The sequence below is a fragment of the Panthera tigris genome, chromosome E1, assembly GCF_018350195.1.
Source record: "Panthera tigris isolate Pti1 chromosome E1, P.tigris_Pti1_mat1.1, whole genome shotgun sequence".
NCBI lineage: Eukaryota > Metazoa > Chordata > Mammalia > Carnivora > Felidae > Panthera > Panthera tigris.
The window spans coordinates 42,359,592-42,383,550 of NC_056673.1; the positions used below are offsets into that span (position 1 = coordinate 42,359,592).

The following is a 23,959-nucleotide window of genomic DNA, read 5'->3' on the forward strand; positions in this document are numbered from 1 at the left end:
CCTGACTCTGCTGCAGAGACCAAGATCAAAGTGAGAATAAACCAAAAATCCAAAATAAGGGTTAATAAAGGTGGCTCCCTCATACCCTATCTGTAGCCACAGCCTATTGCTGCTGCCACAGAGGACTAAGACTCCCAAAGTACTTCCAAGGCTTTCAAAGTCAATTTACTGACTTACAAACAAACACAGTAATCTTTCTGATCTCCTAATACCTAACCTCACAGAAAAGAAAACTGAGGCAGAGAATTCGATTCTAGGAAAAGGTTCTACTATTAAAAGAGCATATTGGACTAAACAAAATAAAATACAGAGCAAAATTCATCACATTCCTAAGTGACTATTCACACAATTCATTTCCATGGATAGCTGGAAGGAATCAGGATAAATCAGAAAACAGTGATTTAAATAGTTTATTTTTTTAAAAGGTGGTTACTTTTTTAAAATGCAATGCCACGCTTATAGGAGTGTATAGAGGTGACATATCTTTTCCTTAACCATGCTTCTTTTTACCTGCTGCACAAAGGTAAAAATTTTTGTTAACCTCATAGTTAATAGTACAAAACAGAGGTCAGCAAACATTTTCTCTGAAGGACCAGACAGTAAATATTTTAGGCTTCACAGGCCTAAAGTTTTATCACGTTTCTTCTTTTACAACACTTTAAGAATGCAATATTCACTGTTGACCCGCATTATATAAAAACAGACTGGGCCAAATTTGCTTGTCTGCAGTAGTTTGCCAACCTCAGGTATAAAATACCTACTTTCTGTCTTGTCAGGGAGATGCCTCCCTTCAGGCTTCTTGACAGTCCGCTGCCTGAAGTAGAGAAAGGCCGTATTTACAACTGAATGTGGCTTGTGAGCAAAGTAGAAACAGAGTTCCCGCTCACTTTTGACTCTCCTGGTTTCTCCATTCATTCAATAAATTTGTTGAGCACCCACAATGTGCACTCCTAAATATCTTTGTGTTCGCAGAGATTTCCAGTGTTTGTTCCTTAAACGCATGGTTCCTGCAGTTTCTCTCAACCTGTAATTATCAGGTCTTTATACTCATGTTTTAGGGCACATCAGGATTAAAATCTCTACTAGTGCTCAAGAGGACACATGATTATAAAAAATGAATCTAGCTAACAATGATCTCCTTCCACCCAATACACATCCTTCTTCAAAACTGCAGCCTTGATGAGGAAAAAAATATGTGACTATCTACACTTAAAAAGATACTTCTTTTCCTCCCATAAGCTGAAACTTAAAAATAATTGTTTTCCCCTCAAATCTAGAACATCCACCACATAATTTCTTCCATTTTCATAGGTCATTGCCATGTTAACATAATATCTAGACCCAGGTAGGGCTCTTCATTAGTTTTCTATTTCATCCATAAAACAATACATTTAGGGGTAAATAGTACTTTCAAAGTACTTTATGCTCCCACATTTCATCTCGGGAAAGGAGTGGTCATGATTCTGCTCCTTTAGGATGAAAACTGTAACTGTCAGCTTTCTGAATATTTCTGTTATCGATCCTAGGTAAGGGAAGACTTTTTAAGTAGCCAAAAGGAGCCAGAACTTCAAGATTAAAATATAAAAGTTGCCGCCATTCCAGATCTTTGGTACAGACATCAACTACAATAATCTGATTACCCACACCACACAGACATGGCACATTTTGTAATTAGAAGTGTTTGTGATTTTCCTTTTGACCATGTAAACAAAAGGGACATGCCTTGGGAAACCACTCTGCAATGTTCTCTCATTTCTCTTAAATACACATGTGCACAATCAGCTCTCCCTTTGATCAAGTCCATGAGGAGAAAGAACAGAGTGGACCAAGGTTATCGCTTCCGCTCCCCTCTTTGTGTCCTTTTCTTTTCCTTTTCCTTGCGCTCCTGCTTGGCTAGTTTGTCCCTCTCCCTCTGCAGCTTGTCCTGTTCCTTCTTCCTTTGGGACTCATCCCGAAGTGAGTCTCGTTCCAGTTTTCGGGCATTGAGGACATCTTCCACATTGGTGTTTCGGAACAGAGCTACAGATGAGTTAAGGGATTAGGGTACAGGTCACACAGGTCTCAACGACTGCTCTTTCCTTATTCTTGCTGTCCTCCCTCTACATGTTCCTAATCTCTACAAGAAAATTCCTTAGGATAATTTCTCTTTGGTCTAATGGGAAATCCTGAAACTACCATTACAAACGTTTAAAATTAATCCTCAGAATAAAAACCTCAGACTTATCTAAATTTAAATGTTAAAATATTTTATGAAAATGAAATTTCATTCCAGAATAAGCACTTAGATCATGGCAGACTATTGTTGAAGTATCTAGGCTACTTTCAGTCAACAAGAATATCAATGTAACTGGCAAAATTTTTATGTACTTGGCACTATTAAAAATGGCTGGCTCAGTCAGTTAAGCATCTGACTTCGGCTCAGGTCATGATCTAGTGGTTTGTGGTTTGAGCCCCACATCAGGCTCTGTGCTGACAGCTCGGAGCCGGGAGCCTGCTTCGGATTCTGTGTCTCCCTCTCTCTCTCCCCCTCCCCCACTCATGCTCTGTCTCTGTCTCTCCCTCTTTCTAAAATTAATAAACATTGAAAACAAATGCTTGAAAAGAGGTAAATAAGTTGTTTAACCTTACTAAACTTTATCAATTTGCTTTTTTCCCTACACCACTGAAGCTTAAGCAAAAACTATGTCCTAATAACCACAAACTCTGAATTTATAGGAGATACAAAATAAGTTTAACCAGTTAGAAAATACCTAGCCAAAAACTTTACCCCTCATTTCTTAGGACTTTAAAAATACAACCTGGGGTGGCTGGCTGGCTCAGTCGGAAGAGCGTTTGACTCTTGATCTCAGGATTGTGGGTTCAAAACCCATGCTGAGTGTAGAGATTACTAAAACAAACAAAAACAAAACAAAACAAAAAAGAAACAAAAAGCTTAAAAAAAGAACAAAACCCCTGTTACTACCAAACAAGCTCCTTCCTACTCTTAAAACATAACTTTTATTGCTTTAGTGCTTTAAAATAAGTCAGTCTTCCTCTTCTGTGATAATCCACCATACTTGTCTTTAAGAAGGTGGGTTCTTAAAAAAACAAACAAACAAAAAACAGTGGATTCTAAATGTAGAAAGTTCTCATAAGTGATTCTTTTGGGACGTTCCTCAGCACATGTTTCCACCTGTCAGTAATTTTAGCTCAAAAGTATTCAGTGTTTGTGCTCTCTTTCTGAAAAATGATAAAGTCTTTGAGGACAAAGTCACATTTTAATCTTATTTTAGTTTGCTTCCATCACTGGGGATCCCAGTGCTATACACAGGGTGTATTGATTCTTATTTTCCCTTAGAAATTCTTAAGAAATCCTTCCTCCCTTCACAATACAGGTGAACATGTTTTCTTCGGGAAAAGTTCTTGTTAAGAGTGACCATTTATGGTTGTCCTAGGAATGGGGCTCACACGCTGGCCTGACATGAGTTCCTATTGGTAAAAGGGAGGCCCCAGCAATGACAGCAAAATAAAAACTGTTCCTCAAGAGTATTTGATGGAGAAACACTTGGGGGTGGACACAGAGAAGGATACATTTATCAGAACCAATGTTCATTGTGGTGGCGCCTGAATCATCCTTCTCATCTGCTTCGGTGAGTGATGTCAAGGAAAGTCCGATGGAAAACAAAGGCTAGCACATCCCAACCCAACATCAGAAAACATTCAACGAAGTGATGGGTAGGAAAAGCATGCTGAAGAAAAACTGTCAGGGATGTGGTGGTAACCCCAGGAGAGTCATCTTTAAAAATCTCAACGTGGGGAAAATTATTCAGAGCTACTGTAAGATCCTTATCTCCTGGCAGCTGAAAAGAAACTTAGCCTGGTCTGGGTAGACTGGCCCAGGACCTGGAAGCCAGGGGATGGCGAGATGACTTCTAAAACAGTGCTTCTCAGGGGCACCTGGGTGGCTCAGTCAGGCGTCCAACTCTTAATTTTGGCTCAGGTCATGAACTCACGGTTCGTGGGTTTGAGCCCCCTCATTGGGCTCTGTGCTGTCCACACAGAGCCTGCTTGGGATTCTCTCTTTTCCTCTCCCTCTCTCTCTCAAAATAAAAAAAATAAACTTAAAAAAAAAAAAAACAACAAAACAGTGCTTCTCAAAGCATGGTTCCCAGATCTTCCTGGCAACTTGTTAGGAAAGCACATTCTTGGGCCCCACACTGGACCTACTAAATCAGAAAGTGGGGAGTGGGGCCCAGCAATCTGGATTTTAACAAGTTCTCCAGGGGAACCACTGCTTAAAACATTGTTCTTTTCTAGGCCAGGAAATGAGACTGTGTCATTGGGACCCTAGCTCTGCTGACCCTGGCAATAAAAACATCAGGAGAAGAACAAGTTGGCCCAAAAGCGCCTAACAATTATTTCCTAAGCTCGTGACGAGACAACTAACATTTCTGGCATCATGTCCACCACATAAGGCACTACATACTCCAGTCAAGCAGGCTCTGGAAGCTAAGCATCTCCTAAACAATTTCAAACTCAAAGGGAACCAAGCCCGTCTCTGGTCAAGGGCAACTGCCTTTGGCACGGTGCCCATATTCCAGATTTGGGGATGTGATCTTTCAATTATGTGGTCGCTGGAGTATTAAAAAAAATAATGAGATTCAAATGAAACTGCCCCAAATTTGGGAATCCTTCATCCAAAATGATCTGTATTCTAGTCCTGGTTTTGCCACTAAATCTATGCATATCTCTGATTACACATTCCACTCTCACTGTCTCCGTTCCCTCATCAACTGGGAAACGAATATAAAGACTGGTTATACGTATGACACTGTACTAGGCAGAAAGGTATTATACAAATATAAACATACAGCTGCATCTTAGTTTCTGGAAATACAATATAAACAGTCCATTATTAAGGCATTATTTCTTTCACACTGAAGTTTCCAACTATCCGAATATCAATTCTCACACCCACGAAGGGCCAGAGATCAATGCCATTTCAGAGAGAAAAATTAAACTACACGGAGAGATTGGCAACTTCCCAAAGCTCACTGCAAACCAGCAAACATGTCTGACTTGAGCCTCAGGGGATGGACCCAAGACTCCAAAAAGGATATTCTTCTTCATCTGTCACATCAGCATACTGGGCCAGGAGGGCAGCTTTTCTCTGTTTCTCTTCTTCTGACACCATCCTGGGCTTCACCACAATCTGTGCCTGCTTCTCAATTAGGGTGGCAATGGCCTGTACCTCATCTGGGAGGGGAAGGGAAGGGAGGGACAACAAGGTTGTATGTAAGAGAAAACAAGCTCACCGAACCACCAGTCCACCCAGGCAGTGCTTGCAGGCAAGGCAATGGCATCTGCTGATTCTTTAGGGCCCTGGGGTTCAAAGGAGGTGCCTCAGGGGCCAATGAGAAAGGAAAGAAAAGGCCCTGCAGGCTAGGCTTTAGGTCTCGTATCTATCTTCAATCAGAGCAGCCCTGCTTTAACCTGTTTTATAAATTGAAGTTTTGCTGCTTTACCAAAAAAAAAAAAAAAAGAAAAAGAAAAAGTCAGGGCGCCTGGGTGGCTCAGTCGGTTAAGCATCTGACTTTGGCTCAGGTCATGATCTCATGGTTGGGGAGTTCAAGCCCCACATCGGACTCTGCACTGACTGTGCAGAGCCTGCTTTGGATCCTCTGTCTCTCTCTGCCCCTCCCCTTGCTTGCGAGCTCTCTCTCTTAAAAATAAATACACATTAAAAAAAAAAAAAAAGTTGAAAAGCACTGCATTAGAACCATAGAAAATTTGGCTTCAAGCATGCAACTTTCTCTCCTCTCAAACCAGAAACATAAGAAGGAATCTAGAATCAACTTATGCCGGTCCCTTTCATAATGATGATGATGCCAGGTGAAATATGTAATTTTTTTAAATGTTTATTTTTGAGAGAGACAGCATGCATGAGCAGGGCAGGGGCAGAAAGAGGGACAGAGGATATGAAGCAGGCTCTGTGCTAACAGCAGCGAGCCCAAGGCAGGGCTGGAACTCTCGAACCACGAGATCATGACCTGAGCTGAAGTTGGACACTCAACCGACTGAGCCACCCAGGCAACACCATAGATTATTTTAAAATAAAGTCAACTAAGTTATCCATTCTCAAAGAAAGGGGGCAGTGGTGTCCAGAAGTGGTTTTTATGCCTGGACTCACACTAGAATCATCTGGTGCAGCTTTTTAAAAAATGCCAATACCTGAGCCCCAACCCCAAAGACGTTTCTACAACTAGTCCATGGTATGGCCCTAGCACTGGCACGTTTTAAAGTATATCAACTGATTCTAGTGTACAGCCAAGACTGGGAACCAATGTGTAGTTTAGAATAGATTCAAGTTTGGCTTCTAGGATTTCAGTTTTCTGCAGTTAATCTGTCATACTAATGGTGAGTATATTAACCCACTTCTCTTTCATTTCCAGGGGTGACAAATTTAGCTGAATAAAGCAAAACATCAACCACAACTGTTATGAAATGAGAATACGGAAAAGGTAGGAGGTGGGAAAATATAGTTGGCCCCATACCTGCCATGAAAATCTACAAGGGACAGTAGAAAGAGGATGAAAAGGAAGAAAGCAAAAGCCACAATGGAGGGGACTATGGTCAGGTGGAATGGAAAACTGTAAAAAAAGAAAAGGAAACCAACATCCAGCTAAAAAGTTCCAGTAAGCTGCTGGGTGTTTGCCAGCTTAAATTATCTTAGGCAAAATGCGTAGAAAATAGCGAAAACTCAAAATTCTCTAACAGCTGCACAGTAAAGGTCGTTGGAAAAGGCACTGCAGTTTAGACAAACTCCCAACTCTACCTTCTTTTTTCACTTTGGTGACAACATTCTGACTTTCCGACCATCGTTCCACAATCTCCTTGCAGATGTGAAGAAGAGAATCTTCCTCCTAGTTGGAGAAATAGACCAATTAATGTCCCGAGGCCCTCAGCCTGAACAAAGCCCATGCACAGGGTACAGCTTGCCTGCTGGTGATGAGAAGTCACGGGGAGGATCTGGGGGCCACAGAACAAAAAGCATGTTTCTGTTTTGAGGCTCTGGAAACAGAAGTAATCCTGTGTCTGAGGCCCAGAATCCACACCTGCTAGGTCAAAAGCACCCACTCCATCCTGCCAAGCACCAGGGGAAAGGATTCTCAGTAATTCAGGACAGTCTTCCTCATACTTTTGGAGCAAAAACCTATTGCCTGAATCAAAGCCGTGAAATCTTTCTTGGCTGCTACACTCAACTCAGTACTTTCTCCAAGGTTCATCCACTTTCGAGCTGGAACGTATCCGTGACCTTGCTGAGCTGACCCCACCTCTTTAGGTGATAAATGAGTAGATGGTCTCCTATCCAACCATCCTTTTGTTCACTTTACACAAGCACACATATCGTCCACACACATGCCGATCAATCTTCCTTACCATGATATAAGAAAAAGGATGTTGGCTTTGCTGTCAGACATACTTAAATTCAAACCCAGATCTATGAACAAGATTCTTAACTTTCTGAGCTTCACGTCTTCCCAGGATTCTAGGAAAGATGAAAGAGAATGTGTACGAAGTCCCTACCCTGCTTGGCAAAGAATAGGCATTTCAACAGATCTAGGTATTTCCCTCCATTTTCATTATGGCTGCTTCACAATCTTCATGCTCCACTCTTCAAAATGAGCTGTCAGAGTTCACATTTACTAAGTGCTTAGCATGTGCCAGGCACTGTTCTAAATACTTCACATAAGAACCCTTAATTCTTAAAACAATCCCAAGATAGAAGTACCATTCTCAGTTTATGGATGTGGAAACCAAGGCCTAGAGGTTAAGTAACTTGCCCAAGGTCATTAAGTAATAAGTGGATTAAAAAGGATTTGAACCCAGCAGTCTAGCTCTGAGCCCATGTTCTCAACCATTATATTATACCATCTCTCAAAGAAAGCGAGGAGAGACAGAACACAGACTTTTTTTAAGATTTTACTGGTTTTTTAAAAGTAATCTCTAGGGGCGCCTGGGTGGCTTGGTCGGTTAAGTGTCCGACTTCGGCTCAGGTCATGATCTCACGGTCCGTGAGTTCGAGCCCCGCATCGGGCTCTGTGCTGACAGCTCAGAGCCTGGAGCCTGTTTCAGATTCTGTGTCTCCCTCTCTCTCTGCCCCTCCCCTGTTCGTGCTCTGTCTCTCTCTGTCTCAAAAATAAATAAACGTTAAAAAAAATTTTTTTAAAAATAATAAAATAAAAGTAATCTCTATACCCAACATGGGGCTCGAACTCACAACCCTGAGATCATGAGACACACGCTCTACCGAATAAGCCAGGCAGCCAACCCTATTTTGGGTTTCCTTACTTTCCACCCAACAAAGGATTACATCCTCTACCCTGTGTCCTTTTTGGCACTCATGCCAAACATACAAAACTTCTTTGGTCCACAGTTTCTTTCTTTAATTCAAGGAACCCCAGCAGGAAAAGTAAAGGAAGAAGAAGAAAAAGAAGGAAAAGGAGTGGCGAAGCATAAGAGAAAAGATGCTTTTGGAGGATGAGGTGGTTCATTCTCCCAGGGTTCACCCAGACCAAAGTAGTTCATTCATCCATTTGTTCATTTATTTATCCAGATACTGCCTGCCATGTTGAAGGCACTAAGATAAGTGATAAGAAATGAGTGAGAAACAGTCCCTGGTCTCAAGACACTGACAATTTAGAAGGCTAGTATATAAATAGCTGCCCTAAAGTGTCACTACCCCCATTAATGTAATAATCCTACTTAAAATTACAACTCACCCCTCCATTCCACTTCTGATTCTCTTATAATGTTCCTTTTTTCCCAGTACTTACTATTTTCTAGCATACTATATAATTTACTGCTTTTTTTTTTTTCCCTGCTAGAATGTCACCCCATAAGGGGTGACAGGGATTTCTCTTTTGTTCCCTAAGGTACCCCAAACACTTAGGGCAATGCCTGGTAGAGAGTAATCCATCAACAAAAACTTGATGAATCAATCCATCAATCAATATAAATGCTACTGGAAGGAATTTTAAAAATGATAATAGAAAGCTTTTATTATTAACTGCTATTTGTTCCTGACAATATACACTGTCCTTGAATCTTAACTCAAGTTGCTGCTGACAAACTTCTTAATTCCTAATACTGAATCCGAGCCCAATCTGGTAGCTGATTTAGCTATGCCTTTTGTTTTTCCTAGAAAGGGATTTGGTACAACAGTCAGGGTCTTTTAGATAGAGCCTGACTGACAAAAAGCAAGCAACACCGTGAATTATACATTTGACGTATACCATGTTCATTGGCCTTGCTGCTCGTTCAAGTTCCTTCTCAGGTGTTTCGTGTACAGGACGCCTGCCTCACCATATACTTCCTGGCCCGTTCTTCCCAAAGCAATTTTCTATATAGAAGGGCTTGCGAAAATCAAGAGAAAATTAAGAATGGTGTGTGAATCAGGCAGAGAGAGCGAGAAGCCACCCTTAAAGATGTCTGTCTTCTGTAGTTCATGTAAACAAGAAGCAAATATAGAGAAAATATGGTTCTAGATAACTCTTCTCACTTCTACCAAGAGACTGCTAATAGTCTAAGGCAAATTCATGCTTGCCTTCATCAACAGATGCGCAGTTCCAAATAATGACACCACGAAAAGAAGAGGTCAAGGAGCTAGTACCAATGAGTATCCAAGTTACTTCAACCTCTTTTTCACGGAGTCTTTAGAAACTTCCCAACTGGAAATAAAAACTAACTTAAATTGCTTGCCTTACACTCTTCCCCCCACCAACCTGCTACGTCGTCAGGGTCCAGGAAAAGAATTTACTACAGCGCTCTATCCCCACCAAACTTGTAAGATGCATCACAAGCTGTGTTAAAGCTTTCCCATTCATAGGTCAATCTCACCAGAGCAGACTTCGGGACTAAATGGGGCACCTTGCCAGGAGAACCTGAGACAGCTGCACTAGGGTTATATTTCAACCCTATGCCCAATCATCAAACTGTGTTTCCACCAAGTAAGTGTAAATGGAGATGAAGGCAGCAGAATGGTCAGGTTGGAAAAGTGGACAATCTGGTGATTTACTACTTAAACACAGATTAAAGTACACATTTCTCAATCTGCTTTTAAGAAGCTGGGTACCAAAAAAAAAAAAAAAAAAAAAAAAGCAGAAGCAGCAGAAAAAGAAGAATACCAAGCTTCTCTCTCTCCCTTAAAACTCTGACCTTAATGGTCGCTTTGGCAACACATATACTAAAAGCTGGAATGATAAAACTCTGACCTTATTTCCCACCTCCCCCAGCAAACATGGATGGTCACTGCATTTCTAAATACTGTAAAAGATCAAGCACAATATTTGCTTCAGTTTGGCCTAGGCCTACACCTATACCCAGACTTCTACCTCCAGCTTACCTTTTTTGAACTCCTACCTCCAAAATAGGAACCGAGAAGGTACTTCCTGCAGGCATTTGTCATGGGATAGCACTGGGCACTGTCTCTTAAAGATCACAGACATCCCAGAGCACTTTACTCCTCTCTCTGAACACTGTCAACGCATGGGAATGAAATTGGTCGTTAGGCGTCTATGATAAAATTCTCATTTAGGCATTTCAGTGCCTTCGGAAGAAGACTCACTCAGCTCACCCACAGGGATCCAAGAGGGCCGTGTCCCCAGGAAAAAAGGAAAGCCACACTTCTCTATGCACCTGCAACCTTCTGGCTTCCCAAAACCCTGGTTGGTGAGCAACCCCCTTCCCCCGCGTCCCAGAGCTCAGAATATTCCTCTCCCATGGGATACCACTAATCCTCTGGGACACAAGGTATGGGAAAGGGGGTACGAAGTACTGACAGGGGCCGCCAGGAAGCTAAAGGAACGTGTCCCGGCTTCTCACCAAGAAAGCAGAGAGGATCCCCTGCAGAGCATCCAGCCTCTCCTCTTCCTCCTCCTCCTGCAGGACACCCAGGATGTAGGCGCCGTAAACGGCTCGGTCCACTCCCAGCGCCTCCAGCCGTCCGTCCAGCCACGACCCAAAGCCGCTGCCCCCGCCATCATTCTCGCCGGAGGCAGCCGCGGCCACTTCGCTGGGCGCCGCCATCTTGGGGTCAGGGTCCTGCCAGCCTCCAGGGCGCCTACCGCAGTGCCTGACGGGCCGCGCCGCGGGCGTACTGCGCATGCTCCTAGAGGTAACACACTCCCCGGCCCGTCTGGCGTAGAGCCAATCGACCAGTAGTGACCGGCTTGGGCATTTTGCACCTTCTAAATACAGCGCTAGTTGGCGACCGCATGGTTACGTCATCGCTCGGAAACCCTGGCAGGTGAGTATTCTTAACAGATTTTTTTTTACAGTTGGGGAAGTTCTGAGAGGTTCGGTAACTTGGCTAAAGTCACGCGGCTAGGAAGAGGGCTGGGATTCAATTTCGATTCCAGCGCTTCGGTGCATCTCACCGAGCTGCCCTTCCGCGCGCCTCGGTAGATACTACGCCGCGCATTCCCACACAGCTTTCAATAGGGAAACTGCTGACTCTGTTCAGAGTGTTGGGAAAATAAGTTCTGCACCATAAGATGGCGACGGGACTAAAACAAGCTCTAGTTCCTAGCTTGGGAGACTCCTTTTCCTAGGCTCTTCCTGCCCTGTTTGCAGCGCGGGAAAGCCACCACCAACGTGGAAAATGACGCTATAAATTACCCTTCCCACCTGCATTTGGGGCTCAGATCTTTGGAGAAACTGTCTCCTTTGAGCCTGCAGGTGTTAAATAAATCTCCAATCCACCAGGATCTCCGAGTGCCGCTTGGTTTTTCCGCCAGCGTTCCAGCCTGGTTCCGTAACATATTTGGTTGGTTCCCTGACCAGGAAACCCAACTGCGCTGGCCCACTGTTGCCACTGGTTTGGGAGATGGGCGAGGCGGTGACGGAGCGAGGAATCCCAGAGGAGAAGGGGAGCCCTGCCTGATTTTCGGCAGTACCCTCAGTCGCCCAGGCTGGCCCTGCTCCGTTGTTCCTGCGGTACTCAGAGAGACCTGGTAGGTGAGGACCTGGACCCGATGTCGGAACCAGTAAGGCTGGGGCCCCAACCCAGTCAGGGCCATCCAAAAGGCTGGAAGGGGGACCTGATCACTCCCCGGAGACCTCAGTGGTCTCACAGGTAAAAAATTCTGTGGGAGAGAATGTAATAGCCTCTGGTATATGTGTGTGTGAATGTGCAGCTCAGCCAGGCTTGCCAGTCGGTTCGAATTTGTGGCTCCACAGATGGGCACCCTTAAGGTCCCCAAAAGTCTATGGAGTCTGAGTGGTGTCTTGGTGAAAGGCATCAGTTCAGGGCGGCATCGAATTAGACTCCCATTGTAAGTTACAAAGCTGAGCCCACCACGGCCAAGCCTTACCTAAAGTTTCCCTCCAGACCGTAACCAGTGGAGCATCTGTTTGGTCCTCTCATCTGAGGGGATAACCCTTTTTTTGTCTGTCTCTGCGACACCGAACACAAGAAAGGGATTAGTAATGGGGTCAAAACAGTAAGCCCAAGATTCTTGAGGTCCTGCTTAAAAACTTTAAGGGATTCTTTAAAAGGGATTCTCAGGTGACTATGGGATGAAAATGATACCCAGGAAGCTAAGAACCTTTGGTGAACTAGAATGGCCCACGTTCAATGTAGGATGGCCCCCAGAAGGGACATTAGATGCCCAGGTGCAGCGGGTTTGGCTAATAGTCACTGGGAACCCAGGTCACCCTGACCAATTTCCATATATTGACTCCTGGCTTGAAATTGCCTGAAATCCCCCACCTTGGGTGCGATTCATCCATAACAAGCAGAGTCAGGCAAAGGGTTTTAGCTGCCTCACCCGGAGACTCACCTGGAGAACCAAAGAAGCAGCCCACCGCTCCCCCGGTATTTGCGGGGGACCCAGGGGAAGGCCTTGTCTTTCCGCCACCTTATGACTCTCCGCCCCCTGCCCCCCACCTTGCCCGGGGGCTTAAAACTCCTCCTCCGTCTAGCTCTCCTCCAGCCCGGATCTGCCATCCATCTGTCCTTACCCCCAGACCTGGAGAACCCTCTCTCACCAGGGCCAGCAGCCAGATTGCAACCCAGACCAGACCTGACGCCCTCCAAATGCCAGTAAGGGAGATGAGAGAACCTGAAAGACAGAATGAGGACGGAACAGTCCAGCCCAGCCGTTCCATGGTGTATTATCAGTCCTTGTCTATAACCGACCTTCTTAATTGGAAGCACAGCACTGCATCATACTCTGAAAAGCCACAAGCAGTGGTCGACTTGATGGAGTCCTTCTTCCAGACCCACCGACCGACTTGGGAAAATTGCCAACAGTTACTCCGTGCCCTGTTTAATACAGAAGAAAGAAGGAGGAGGATGAGGGAAACACGACAGTACCTAGAAGACCATGCACTGCCAGGGATCAATGACCCTGCTGCCTGGGCTTGAGCTGCCGTGCCTGACATGGGACTTCACCACAGAAGAAGGACAGGCTCACATCCATTGGTACCAAGAGGCTCTCCTTCAGGGAATTTGAGCTGGAGCCAAAAAGCCCATGAACATGACTAAAATAACATCGGTCACACAACAGCCTGGGGAGTCTCCCGGAGACTACCATGAAAGACTGTGTGAGGCATACCGTGTATACACCCTGTTTGATCCCGAGGCACCAGAAAGTCAACAAATGGTAAATACCTCCTTTGTGGCACAGGCTGCCCTAGACATCAGGAGAAAATTCCAAAAGTTAGAGGGCTTTGCCAGAATGAATATCACTCACTTGATAGAGGTCGCCAATAAAGTTTCATGAACAGGGAAGTCACAGCTGAGAGAGAAGCTGAAAAAAGACTAAAGAAGAGGGCCACCCTTCTCGCAGCAGCACTGAAAGAAACGGAAACCACCAAAAGGGGGAAAGGCCAGAGCCCCCTTAGCAAGAGACCAATGTGCAAGGAAAAGGGACACTGGAAGAATGAATGCCCGAATCAGAAGGGGCTCCCAAAACCCAGCCAATATCGAGAGCAACCCCGAGATGGGAACCTCATTGGTCTGGCTGAGATAGAATCAGACTGAAGGAGACCGGGCTCTTTCTGTCTTGGCCCTCATGAGCCCACGGTCAAAATGAAAGTAGGGGGCCAAACAATAACTTTCACGGTTGACACTGGGGCTGAACATTCGGTTATCACTTGCCCGGTAGCCCCTTTCAGCCAAAAGACAGCAACCATACTTGGGGCTACTGGGATGCGGGCAATACAACAACTTTCTGTCAGACTCGACAATGTGAACGTGGGGCCACAAGGTCTGGCACGAGTTCCTCTACTTGCCTGACTTCCTGATTCCCCTCCTGGGCCGAGATCTGCTCTCCACACTTGGGGCCCAAATAACTTTTGAACCCACTGGACACACTAAGCCTCCAATTAAACCTGAGGCAGAGGGAAACCCTGGTCCTGGCAATTACCATGCCAAGGGAAGAGGAGTGGAGACGTCTGTGCCCAGGCCCAACCCTGTAGTCCATCAGAATTCAGGCTTGCATTCCCCTCTGTATGGGCCAAAGATAACCCGCCTGGACTAGCCCGGAATTGGGCCCCCATCGTTGATCTGATCCCTGGAGCCCAACCCCAAAGACAAAGGCAATATCCCCTTCCACTCGAGGCTAGAATGGGCATACAGGAGCACCTAATCAAGCTCAAAGAAACAGGTATTCTAATTGAACACCAATTGGCTTGGAATACCCCACTCTTGCCAATCAAGAAGCCAGGAGAAGGATACCAGCCAGTACAGGATTTGAGGGCCATTAACAAAGTGACTTTCCTTACACCCAGTGGCCCTGAACCCGTACAGCCTCAGCCAAGTTCCAGGGTCAGCCAGATGGTTTACATGCCTCGAACTAAAGGATGCTTTCTTCTGCCTCCGCCTGGCTCCTCAAAGTCAACCACTGTTTGCCTTTGAATGGACTGAACCCGTTACAGGCCACCAGCTGACCTGCAGCTGACCTGGAAACAACTTCCCCAAGGCTTCAAGAACTCGCCCACTCTTTTTGGGGACGCATTGACTGCAGACCTCGCCAGCTTTCTGAGGGAAACCACAGGATGTGTCCTCCTCTAATATGTAGATGATCTCCTCCTTGCCAACGACACCCAAGAGAACCGTGCAAGAGGCACAAAGGCTCTCCTGCAGCTCCTGTCCAACTCGGGGCACTGGACCTCTTGGAAAAAGGCACAGATTTGTCAACAGCAGTTCCGATACTTAGGCTTCCTCCTCACAAAAGGAAAAAGAGAACTAGAACAGGAAAGGAAAAAGGTTATCATCACGTTACCACAGCCCCAAACAAAATGAGGCTTGTGTGAATTCTTAGGAGCTGCAGGGTTCTGTCACATTTGGATTCCCGAATTCTCAGCCATAGTGAGGCCCCTTTGACCAATTGGGAGAGCCATAGCGGGAGCTCCCCACCTGGACTGAGGAAGCGAGGGCCGCTTTTGCAGAAGTAAAGTCGGCTCTGGGACGAGCTCCAGCCCTGGGTTTACCTGACATAGGAAGACCTTTTAACCTCTTTGTATGTGAAAAAGACAAAATAGCCCTTGGAGTTCTCACTCAGAACATAGGGCCCTGGCAACGGCCAGTAGCCTACTTGTCGAAAAAGCTTGATTCTGTGGCCACAGGATGGCCACCGTGTCTTAGGGCACTAGCAGCCACAGTCCTGCTCATCAAGGAGGCGGACAAACTCACCCTGGGACAAACACTTAATGTTAAGGTCCTGCACGTGGTCACGTCCCTCATGAACACCAAGGATATCGTTTCCTCTCCAACTCTCGGCTGACACAATAGCAAGGGGATCTCTCTGAAAACCTAAGGGTCACTCTCGAAATAGGACACTGAATCCAGCCACTTTCCTCCCCACGGAAGAAGGGGAACCTGACGATGACTGTTCCGAAGTAATAGATGACGTCTATGCCAGCCACCTGGACCTCTGAGACCAGGCTATAACAAGCCCATATATCACCCTGTTTAGCGACGGGAGCAGCTATTTACAAGAGGGCACGCAAAAAGCGGGATACGCAGTAACCACAACTACCGTAGTTTCAGAAGCCAAGGCATCGCCAGAAGGATGGTGGGCACAACAAGCTGAACTGTACGCCCTGACCTGAACCCTCATCTTTAGCAAAGACAAACGAGTCAACATCTATACTGACTCTCGGTATGCCTTTGCTACTGTGCATGTACACAGGGCCATATGTAAGGAAAGAGGCCTCCTTACTGCTGCAGGAAGAACTATTAAAAACGAGGAAGAAATACTAACCTTCTCAAGGCTGTATGGCTGCCAGACAAGGTAGCTATCCTGCACTGCAAGGGACACCAGAAAGAAAACAACGCCATAACTCAAGGAAATTGCCTGGCCGACAAAGCACCCAGAGTGGTTGCCTGTGATGACCCAGGCGAAGCTCCCATCTACACTATGACTCTCGTACTCCCAAGGGAGGCCTTCCTGCTCCTTTACACAAGAGGAAAGAAGTTGGGCCTCGACAGAAGGGGGCACACTAAGCAAAAAGGGATGGTGGGTCATGCCAAACGGGTGCATCTTTGTCCTGTCATCTGTGGGAAAACACCTAGTCAAGGAATATCACCAACTGATGCACCTGGGAAAAACTGCACTAGAGGCCCTCCTCAAAAAGAACTACTGTGTCAGCCAGCTGCTGGCATCATGCCGAGCTATCAGTGAATGATGTGTAACGTGCGCCAAAAACAATGCCTGGTCTGCCCCATGGCCCCCACCTGGCATACAAAGGATGGCGGCCGCCCCTTTCGAAGACTTGGAGGTGGACTTCACAGATAGACAACCAAATAGAGGATTCAGGTATCTTGTAATAATCTGCACATATTCAGGATGGGTCAAAGCCTTCCTGACCAGGACGGAACGGAGTCATGAGGTGGCCAAAGCTCTCCTACGGGAAGTTGTGCCTCGGTTTGGTCTGCCCTTCACCATAGGGCAGTGGTGACAACGGACCTGCATTTGTGGCAGACATTATACAAACCTTGGTCAGGTCCCTCAACATTACCTGGAAACTATACACTGCTTACCAACCCCAGTGCTCAGGAAAGGTAGAGCAGATGAGTCGCACCCTCAAGGAAACCCTGGCGAAGTTCCACCAGGAAACTAATCTCCCATGGCCATATTTACTGCCACTGGCCCTCTTGCGTGCCCGATGCATGTCTGGGGCACTGGAATTCTCCCCCCTTCAAGTTACTATATGGGCGGCCTCCCCCACGTTTAGGAAAACTCCCAGGAGACCAACACCAGATTGGAGATAAGGAAATAAGGGAACAGCTTCAGGCGTTGGGGGCAGTCCTAAATAAGTTACAAAGATACACCATAGAGAGGGCTCCAATTTCTTTAGGGACCCCCATTCATCCCTTTCTGCCAGGGGACTCTGTACGGGTCAAAGATTGGAAGAGGGAACCTCTTAAACCACTGTGGACTGGGCCCCATACCGTTATTCTAACAACTCCTACAGCCCTTAGATTTCAGGTATCACCCCATGGGTCCATCACTCCAGGGTTAAGAAGGCCAACTCAGAGGAACCCTCAACCTGGTACAGTGATCCAGATCCAATCAACCTGCTTAAACTGACCCTCAAAAAGACACTGTCCCCTGAGGTCTCCAGCCCTGCTCCAGCCACACCCCGGAAGCTGGCTGGCCTGCGCACGGCAGAAGCTTGAGGAATCAACGTGTGGACCGAGCCTAGGGGTTTGGATGCAACTCTCCCAGCCCTTACCCCTTACTGGTGTCATAGCCCTGATCTTGCTTCTTGCTGTTGGGCTAATAGAGACTGCATCAGCAAACTGGACAAAAGATGAATGTTGGGTCTCACATACCTCCTCTGAATGGGAGGACTGTTAAGTATTGCCTGTATATTATGTTAACCTCTCTCACCCTCACGACTGCCACATACCCACCTTGCCCCCAGGATTGTTATAAGACAATAAGGACAGTATCCCATGGTATCAGGAATGCAAGGGCATTCAGCTCCCTCACCTCCCTCCACAAAGATTGTTATAAGGGAAAGACACCCACCCTCTGCCAGTCGCCAGATGCCCAAGCACGTAAGTTTTGGACCGTAGAAATAACCCAAAATAGCAGAAGCCCATGTAACAAACAGAGTCTCCAGAAAGGAAAGCGAGTCTGCTATACATATCTTCCCCAACTAGGGACATCGGATGGGGGAGGAGTGCAAGATAGGGCCCTTCAAAAGGTCATAAAGGATACCTGGACCAGGCTAATACAAGCTGTAAAGGCACCCACTCCCCAGCATCCTACCAGGGTTTAAACCTTTAAGCCCTTAATTAAGTGCTTACCAATTCCCAGCTCCCAACGCTGGGCCGACACTATAAGTCCCTCACAAAGTGAATAACCACACCCAAGCCTGCTGGATGTGCTTGCCTCTCAGCCGGAGGACTTACTTAGCCACTCCTATCCCCTTGGCCTGGGAAGCTCCTGACAATCTCACAACCAACACCACTTGTCTTGATTGGACCCTTGGCCACGGGGGTCCTTCTCACGAATGCTGATAATCTAACTTGTACGGTCCCTGAAGGTATGAACGGCACTTCCCTATGTGGGAGAAATATAACCTTAAAAAAGAATACAACCCTATGGTCAACCCCTGGGGTATTCTATCTGTGCTGCAATTTGGCCAACTGATGCTTGAAGGCCAAGTGGACTCGGATGTGCTCGTCCATCTTCCTAATTCCGGAGATAACCGTATACACTGAAGATCAGTTCCTAACAGCCTTTAGCCCCAAGTCCCGGGCTAAACGGGCAGTCCTCCTACCCGTCCTGATAGGAGCAGGAATTGCAAGAGAATAGGAACTGGAATAGGAGGCATAGGTTCATCCGTAAGGCTATACCACAAACTATCGAGAACTAAATGAAGACACGGAACGGGTGGCAGACTCCCTGGTAACCTTACAAAGCCAAATAAACTCCCTGGCAGCAGTGTCCCTCCAAAATAGGTGAGCCCTCGACCTCCTCATTTCGGAAAAAGGAGGGACTTGTATCTTTCTGGGGGAGGAATGTTGCTATTTTATAAACCAGTCAGGAATAGTCACGACTAAGATTAAGGAACTCAAGGAAAGAATTCAACGTAGACAACAGGACAATATCAGTCAGTGGAGAGGATGGGATCTCACAGACTGGGCATCCTGGCTCCCTGCCGTGGCAGGGCCCCTCCTTTCCATAATTTTACTTGTGACCATCAGCTCCTGTATACTAAGTACCTTGGTAGTTTTATTGAAAACACTGTCGCCAAACTGCAGCATGTATCTTAGCCCTCCAGGGTACCAGCCCCTAGAGCTAAAAGGTGATGCTTAATGAAAGATTTTTAAAAAGGAATCAAAGGGGGGGGGGACGGGGGGGGGCGCCTGGGTGGCTCCGTTGGTTACGCATCCGACTTTGGCTCAGGTCATGATCTCGCGGTTTGTGAGTTCGAGCCCCACGTCGGGCTCTATGCTAACAGCTCCGAGCCTGGAGCCTGCTTCGGATTCTGTGTCTCCTCCTCTCTGCCCCTCCCCTGCTCATGCTCTGTCTGACTCTGTCTCTTAATAATGAATAAACGTTTAAAAAAAAATTTTTTTTTTAAGGCATCAAAGGGGGGAATGTTGGGAAAATAAGTAAAGTTCTGCACCATAAGATGGCCAACGGGACTAAAACAGGCTCTAGTTCCTAGCTTAGAAACTTCTCTTCTGGGTACTTCTGCCCTGTTTGCCACGCATGCGAAAGCCGCCACCGGTGCAGAAGATGACGCTATAAATTACCCTTCCCATCTGCATTCAGGGCTCAGACCTTTGGAGAAACGGTCTCCTCTGAGCCTGCCGGTGTTAAATAAATCTCCAATCCGCCAAGATCTCCTGAGTGCTGCTTGGTTTTTCCGCCAGCATTCCAGCCTGGTTCTGTAACAACAATACCTGTCGTCACTAGCGACTGGCACCACCTTTGCCTTTCCAAGCGCCTCCGGTATCAAAACTCAAGCTCCAGGAAACCTTCCGTGGTTCCCTGCAGTCTGTGTTAAGACCACTGCAGTGTGCTGCAGTTGCTTCTCTGTACTTAGCATGCTGCACTTAACGTAGTACCGGATGCAGTAGGTGCTCAATAAATGACCGGGCAACCTCAAGTCATTTTTTACTCGTTCATTCAACACTTAAATGCATATCTTTGAAGAGACTTCTCTACTCTTTTCCAGGCACTGTGCTAAGAGCTAAGTATCTGTGAAGAGGTGGTTTTAATGTCCCTGTATTAAAGGTAAGGAAACGGAGGCAGAGAGGCCCACAACTACGGGAAGCCTAACTAGAGGCAAGGGCTCATACATAGCAACCAGAGCTTCAGCTGACTCTGCAAAACACCTTGCTCTGGGCTGAAAGGAATTACCCAAGAACCTGGGTTGGCTTTTCCTAAACTGCAGAGAGGCTGGTAGGTCACTGGCCTGACTCCTGCATTCACTAAATATTTATTATCTACAGCATGCATTGCTGCTAGCACTGAAAATGCAAAGATAAACATCACAAAATCTCTGCTCTCAAAGGATCTTCAGTCTGGTGGGAACAGGCATGTTCAATGACAATATAGCAAGATAAACGTTTTAATGGAGCCTTGTCCAATGGAGGTTGTAGTAAGGTGCACAGAAGATTAAGTCCTGTTGCAGTGGGGTTAGAGCTGTGGAGATGGGGGCTGCCTAGTGGAGATGGTACTTGTACTTTTTTAGAGAATGAATCAAAGTTCTTTTTTATAATTTTTTAATTTTTATTTTTTATAGATTTTTTTTTAACATTTTACTTATTTTTGAGAGACAGAGGGAGACAGCACGCGAGCAGGGGAGGGGCAGATAGAGAGGGAGACACAGAATCCGAAGCAGGCTCCAGGCTCTGAGCTGTCAGCACAGAGCCCCACACGGGGCTCAAACCCATGGATCATGAGATCATGACCTGAGCCGAAGTCGGATGCTTAACCGCCTGAGCCATCCAGATATCCCATGAATAAAAGTTCTTTAGGCAAAAAGACTAGAAGAGAAAGAGAGCAGACCCCGATGAAGGGAACTGTGTGCAAAAGTTTGTTAGGGACCTCCAGAGATTTATGTATAGCTTGAGCAACACAGTTCAGATAGAAGATTCTCAGGGAGTGACAGCACAAAGAAAGGTGAGCTTCTATACTTTGCAAAGGATCTCTTGAGAGAGTTCCCCATATTATTGAGATAATGTAAATGGATGGGCATGGAACACTGTAAAGCTAGGAAATATAAGATAGTGTGAATATTATCTCCATGACTGCTGTGTGCTTAGAATGTGACGGTAATGCAGTCAAAAGCCAAAGTCCTCCCCCAAAGACTTGCCCCTGTTTCAGTCCTCAAATACACCTTTTTTTTTTTAAGATTTTATTTTTAAGTACTCTCTATCTCCAACATGGGGCTCAAACTTAGAACCCCAAGATCAAGAGTTGCATGCTCCACCAATCAAGCCAGTCACGTGTCCCCTCATACACCTTCTTTTTTTTTCAACGTTTTTTTTGTTTTTTGTTGTTTTTTTTTTTAATTTTTGGGACAGAGAGAGAGAGAGCATGAACGGGGGAGGGGCAGAGAGAGAGGGAGACACAGAATCGGAAACAGGCTCCAGGCTCTGAGCCATCAGCCCAGAGCCTGACGCGGGGCTCGAACTCACGGACCGCGAGATCGTGACCTGGCTGAAGTCGGACACTTAACCGACTGCGCCACCCAGGCGCCCCCACCTTCTAACCCAGTGGCTAACTTGCAGGTAGTGCTTGTCAGTTGGCCAACTTGGGAGCCATCGTGACTCAAGGATCATAGCGTGAGGTCAGTACAGAGCCCCCAACCAGAAAAGTACCATGAGGTTTTGTTAGCTTTTTTTTTTTTTTAACTTTTTATTTCGAAATACTTACAGACATCATGAGAAGTTGCAAAAATAGTACAAAGAAACCTGTGCCCCTTCTTCCGCTTTCCCCCAGTAGTACTATATAATTATAGTACAGTATCGAAATCAGGAAATTGATATCGGTACTACACACAAAAGTTTTTGAAGGCATCACGAGCTTATCACAAAACTGAGTGAAGGCTGCTCAGACCCTCCATTATAAAAAAAAATCCTGGGGTGCCTGGGTGTCTCAGTCGGTTGAGCATCCGACTTTCGGCTCAGGTCATGATCTCACAGTCCGTGAGTTCCAGCCCCATGTCGGGCCCTGTGCTGACAGCTCAGAGCCTGAAGCCTGCTTCAGATTCTGTGTCTCCCTCCCTCTCTGCCCCTCCCCCACTAACGCCTTTGTCTCTCTCTCTCTCTCTCTCTCTCTCTCTCTTAAAAGTAAATAGACATTAAAGTAAAATTTTTAAAAAATCCTTATTGGCCATGTTATTACAAAAGTTCTTGGTCATAGTTAAAAAAAATTTACAAAAGGACAAATGACAATTTATAGGAAAAATCAATACAACGTTTTTCACTATAAAAAGATGCTGATGCATAATTTTTAAAATATGCAAATTAAATTTGGCGATGAGTTACCATGTTTGCCTCTCAGATCAAAAAGTCTTGGGGCCGGGCGCCTGGGTGGCTCAGTCCTCTGTGAAGTGTCTGACTCTTGATTTCTACTCAGGTTACGATCCCAAGGTGGTGGGACCATCCCACGTTGTTCTCTGTGAGTGTGGAGCCTGCCTGAGATTCTCTCTCCCTCCACCCTTACCCCTCTGGCCCTCGCTCTCCAAAAAAAAAAAAAAAAAAAAAAAAAGGCGCCTGGGTGGCTCAGTCGGTTAAGTGTCCAACTTCAGCTCAGGTCACGATCTCGCGGTCCGTGAGTTCGAGCCCCGCATCGGGCTCTGGGCTGATGGCTCAGAGCCTGGAGCCTGCTTCCGATTCTGTGTCTCCCTCTCTCTCTGCCCCTCCCCCGTTCATGCTCTGTCTCTCTCTGTCTCAAAAATGAATTAACGTTAAAAAAAAAAAAATCTTTACAGAAAGTCTGATAATATGCTGTGTTGATCCGTGATTGGGTAGCAGGCACTGGAAAACGTTGAAGCTGGAAGTAAATCCGTACAATCTTGTTGGAGGGCAATTTGAAAAGATCCAGCATCCTCCTTCTGGGAACTTATTATAATATGTACATGTGTGCACAATGACATATTTTCAGGGATATTCATTACAGTGATACTTACTGCAGTGAAAGGACAGAAATAGTCTCCATTCTGTTACCGGGAGACTGGCTCAAGCTACAGAAAGGAGTACTGGACAGCTGTAAAAATGAAGGAAGCTCTTTATGTCCTGACAGGTAACAAAACTCAAGATAGATTGTTAAAGACAAAAGTGAGGCTCAGAACAGTATGTGATGTTTGCTTCCATTTGTGTTTGAAAGAAGGTGGGGTACAGAGAATACATACACATACGTATCCGTGCACGTGCATAAAATAGCTCTGGAAATATACACAAGGGGTGGGAGGGTGGTTGTCACTGAGGAAGAGAACACTGGGAGACTAGTTTCAAAACATCTTGTTTTAAAATTATGAGCTCTTTGTTATATTTATTTACCTTGCATTTGTTTTTAAAGCAATAGGGGTGCCTGGGTGGCTCAGTCGGTTGAGTGTCCCACTCTTGATATCGCCTCGGGTCATGGTCTCACTGTTGTGGGATCCAGCCCTGCATCAGGTTCCACACTGTCGGCTCCAGACTGAGCTTGGAACCTGTTTGGGATTCTCTCCCTCTTTCTCTTGGGATATTCTCTCTCTCTCTCTCTCTCTCTCTCTCTCTCTCTCTCTCTCTCCCCCCCCCCCCCCAACTGGGCATGCCAGTGCCCTCTCTCTCTCAAAATAAACAAACACTTAACAAAGAAAAAAAAAAAGAAACCCTACTTGAATACTTCCTCCAATCTCATTTTCTTCCCTTCCTCCCCAGAGGTAACCACTATTCCTGAATTTGGTGTTTATCTTCCTCTTGAATGTTTTGAAACATAGTATATCTTACACAGTA

At 45.9% G+C, this 23,959-nt stretch overlaps 1 protein-coding gene and 1 long non-coding RNA gene across 3 annotated transcripts; one reads left to right on the top strand and one right to left on the bottom strand.

Annotated features, from left to right (window-relative positions):
- Positions 1-269: 269 nt before the first annotated feature.
- CCDC43 (coiled-coil domain containing 43) lies at positions 270-11,097 on the bottom strand. 2 transcript variants are annotated; one of them, XM_007093815.3, is made up of 5 exons: positions 10,864-11,097; positions 6,815-6,902; positions 5,100-5,235; positions 3,571-3,629; positions 270-2,019 (listed from the first exon to the last, which is right to left on the bottom strand). In XM_007093815.3, exons 1-5 carry the CDS (start codon positions 11,065-11,067, stop codon positions 1,832-1,834), a joined length of 675 nt encoding a protein of 224 aa, XP_007093877.2. In that variant the 5' UTR covers positions 11,068-11,097; the 3' UTR covers positions 270-1,831. The 2 variants fall into 2 exon arrangements, with proteins under 2 accessions (XP_007093877.2, XP_007093876.2); XM_007093814.3 differs by lacking the exon at positions 3,571-3,629 and having other exon boundaries at positions 1,864-2,019; positions 10,864-11,077.
- A 55-nt stretch (positions 11,098-11,152) lies between these two features.
- Positions 11,153-19,349, top strand: LOC102952589. Its single transcript, XR_446493.2, has 3 exons — positions 11,153-11,287; positions 11,824-12,115; positions 17,464-19,349. It is a non-coding gene; the product is annotated as an uncharacterized LOC102952589 (long non-coding RNA).
- Positions 19,350-23,959: the final 4,610 nt, after the last annotated feature.

Bases quoted from the DNA above. Each gene is read 5' to 3' on its own strand.
- CCDC43 (XM_007093815.3), bottom strand. From the start codon at position 11,067: ATGGCGGCGCCCAGCGAAGTGGCCGCGGCTGCCTCCGGCGAGAATGAT. The intron at 3,630-5,099 runs ATATCCTTTTTG...GACATCACTCAC, and splicing joins GATGTGACAGATGAAGAAGA to CGAAGCAGATGAGAAGGATG. The intron at 2,020-3,570 runs GTATCCTTCTCT...ACTCATCTGTAG, and splicing joins GAACATTGGTTCTGATAAAT to CTCTGTTCCGAAACACCAAT.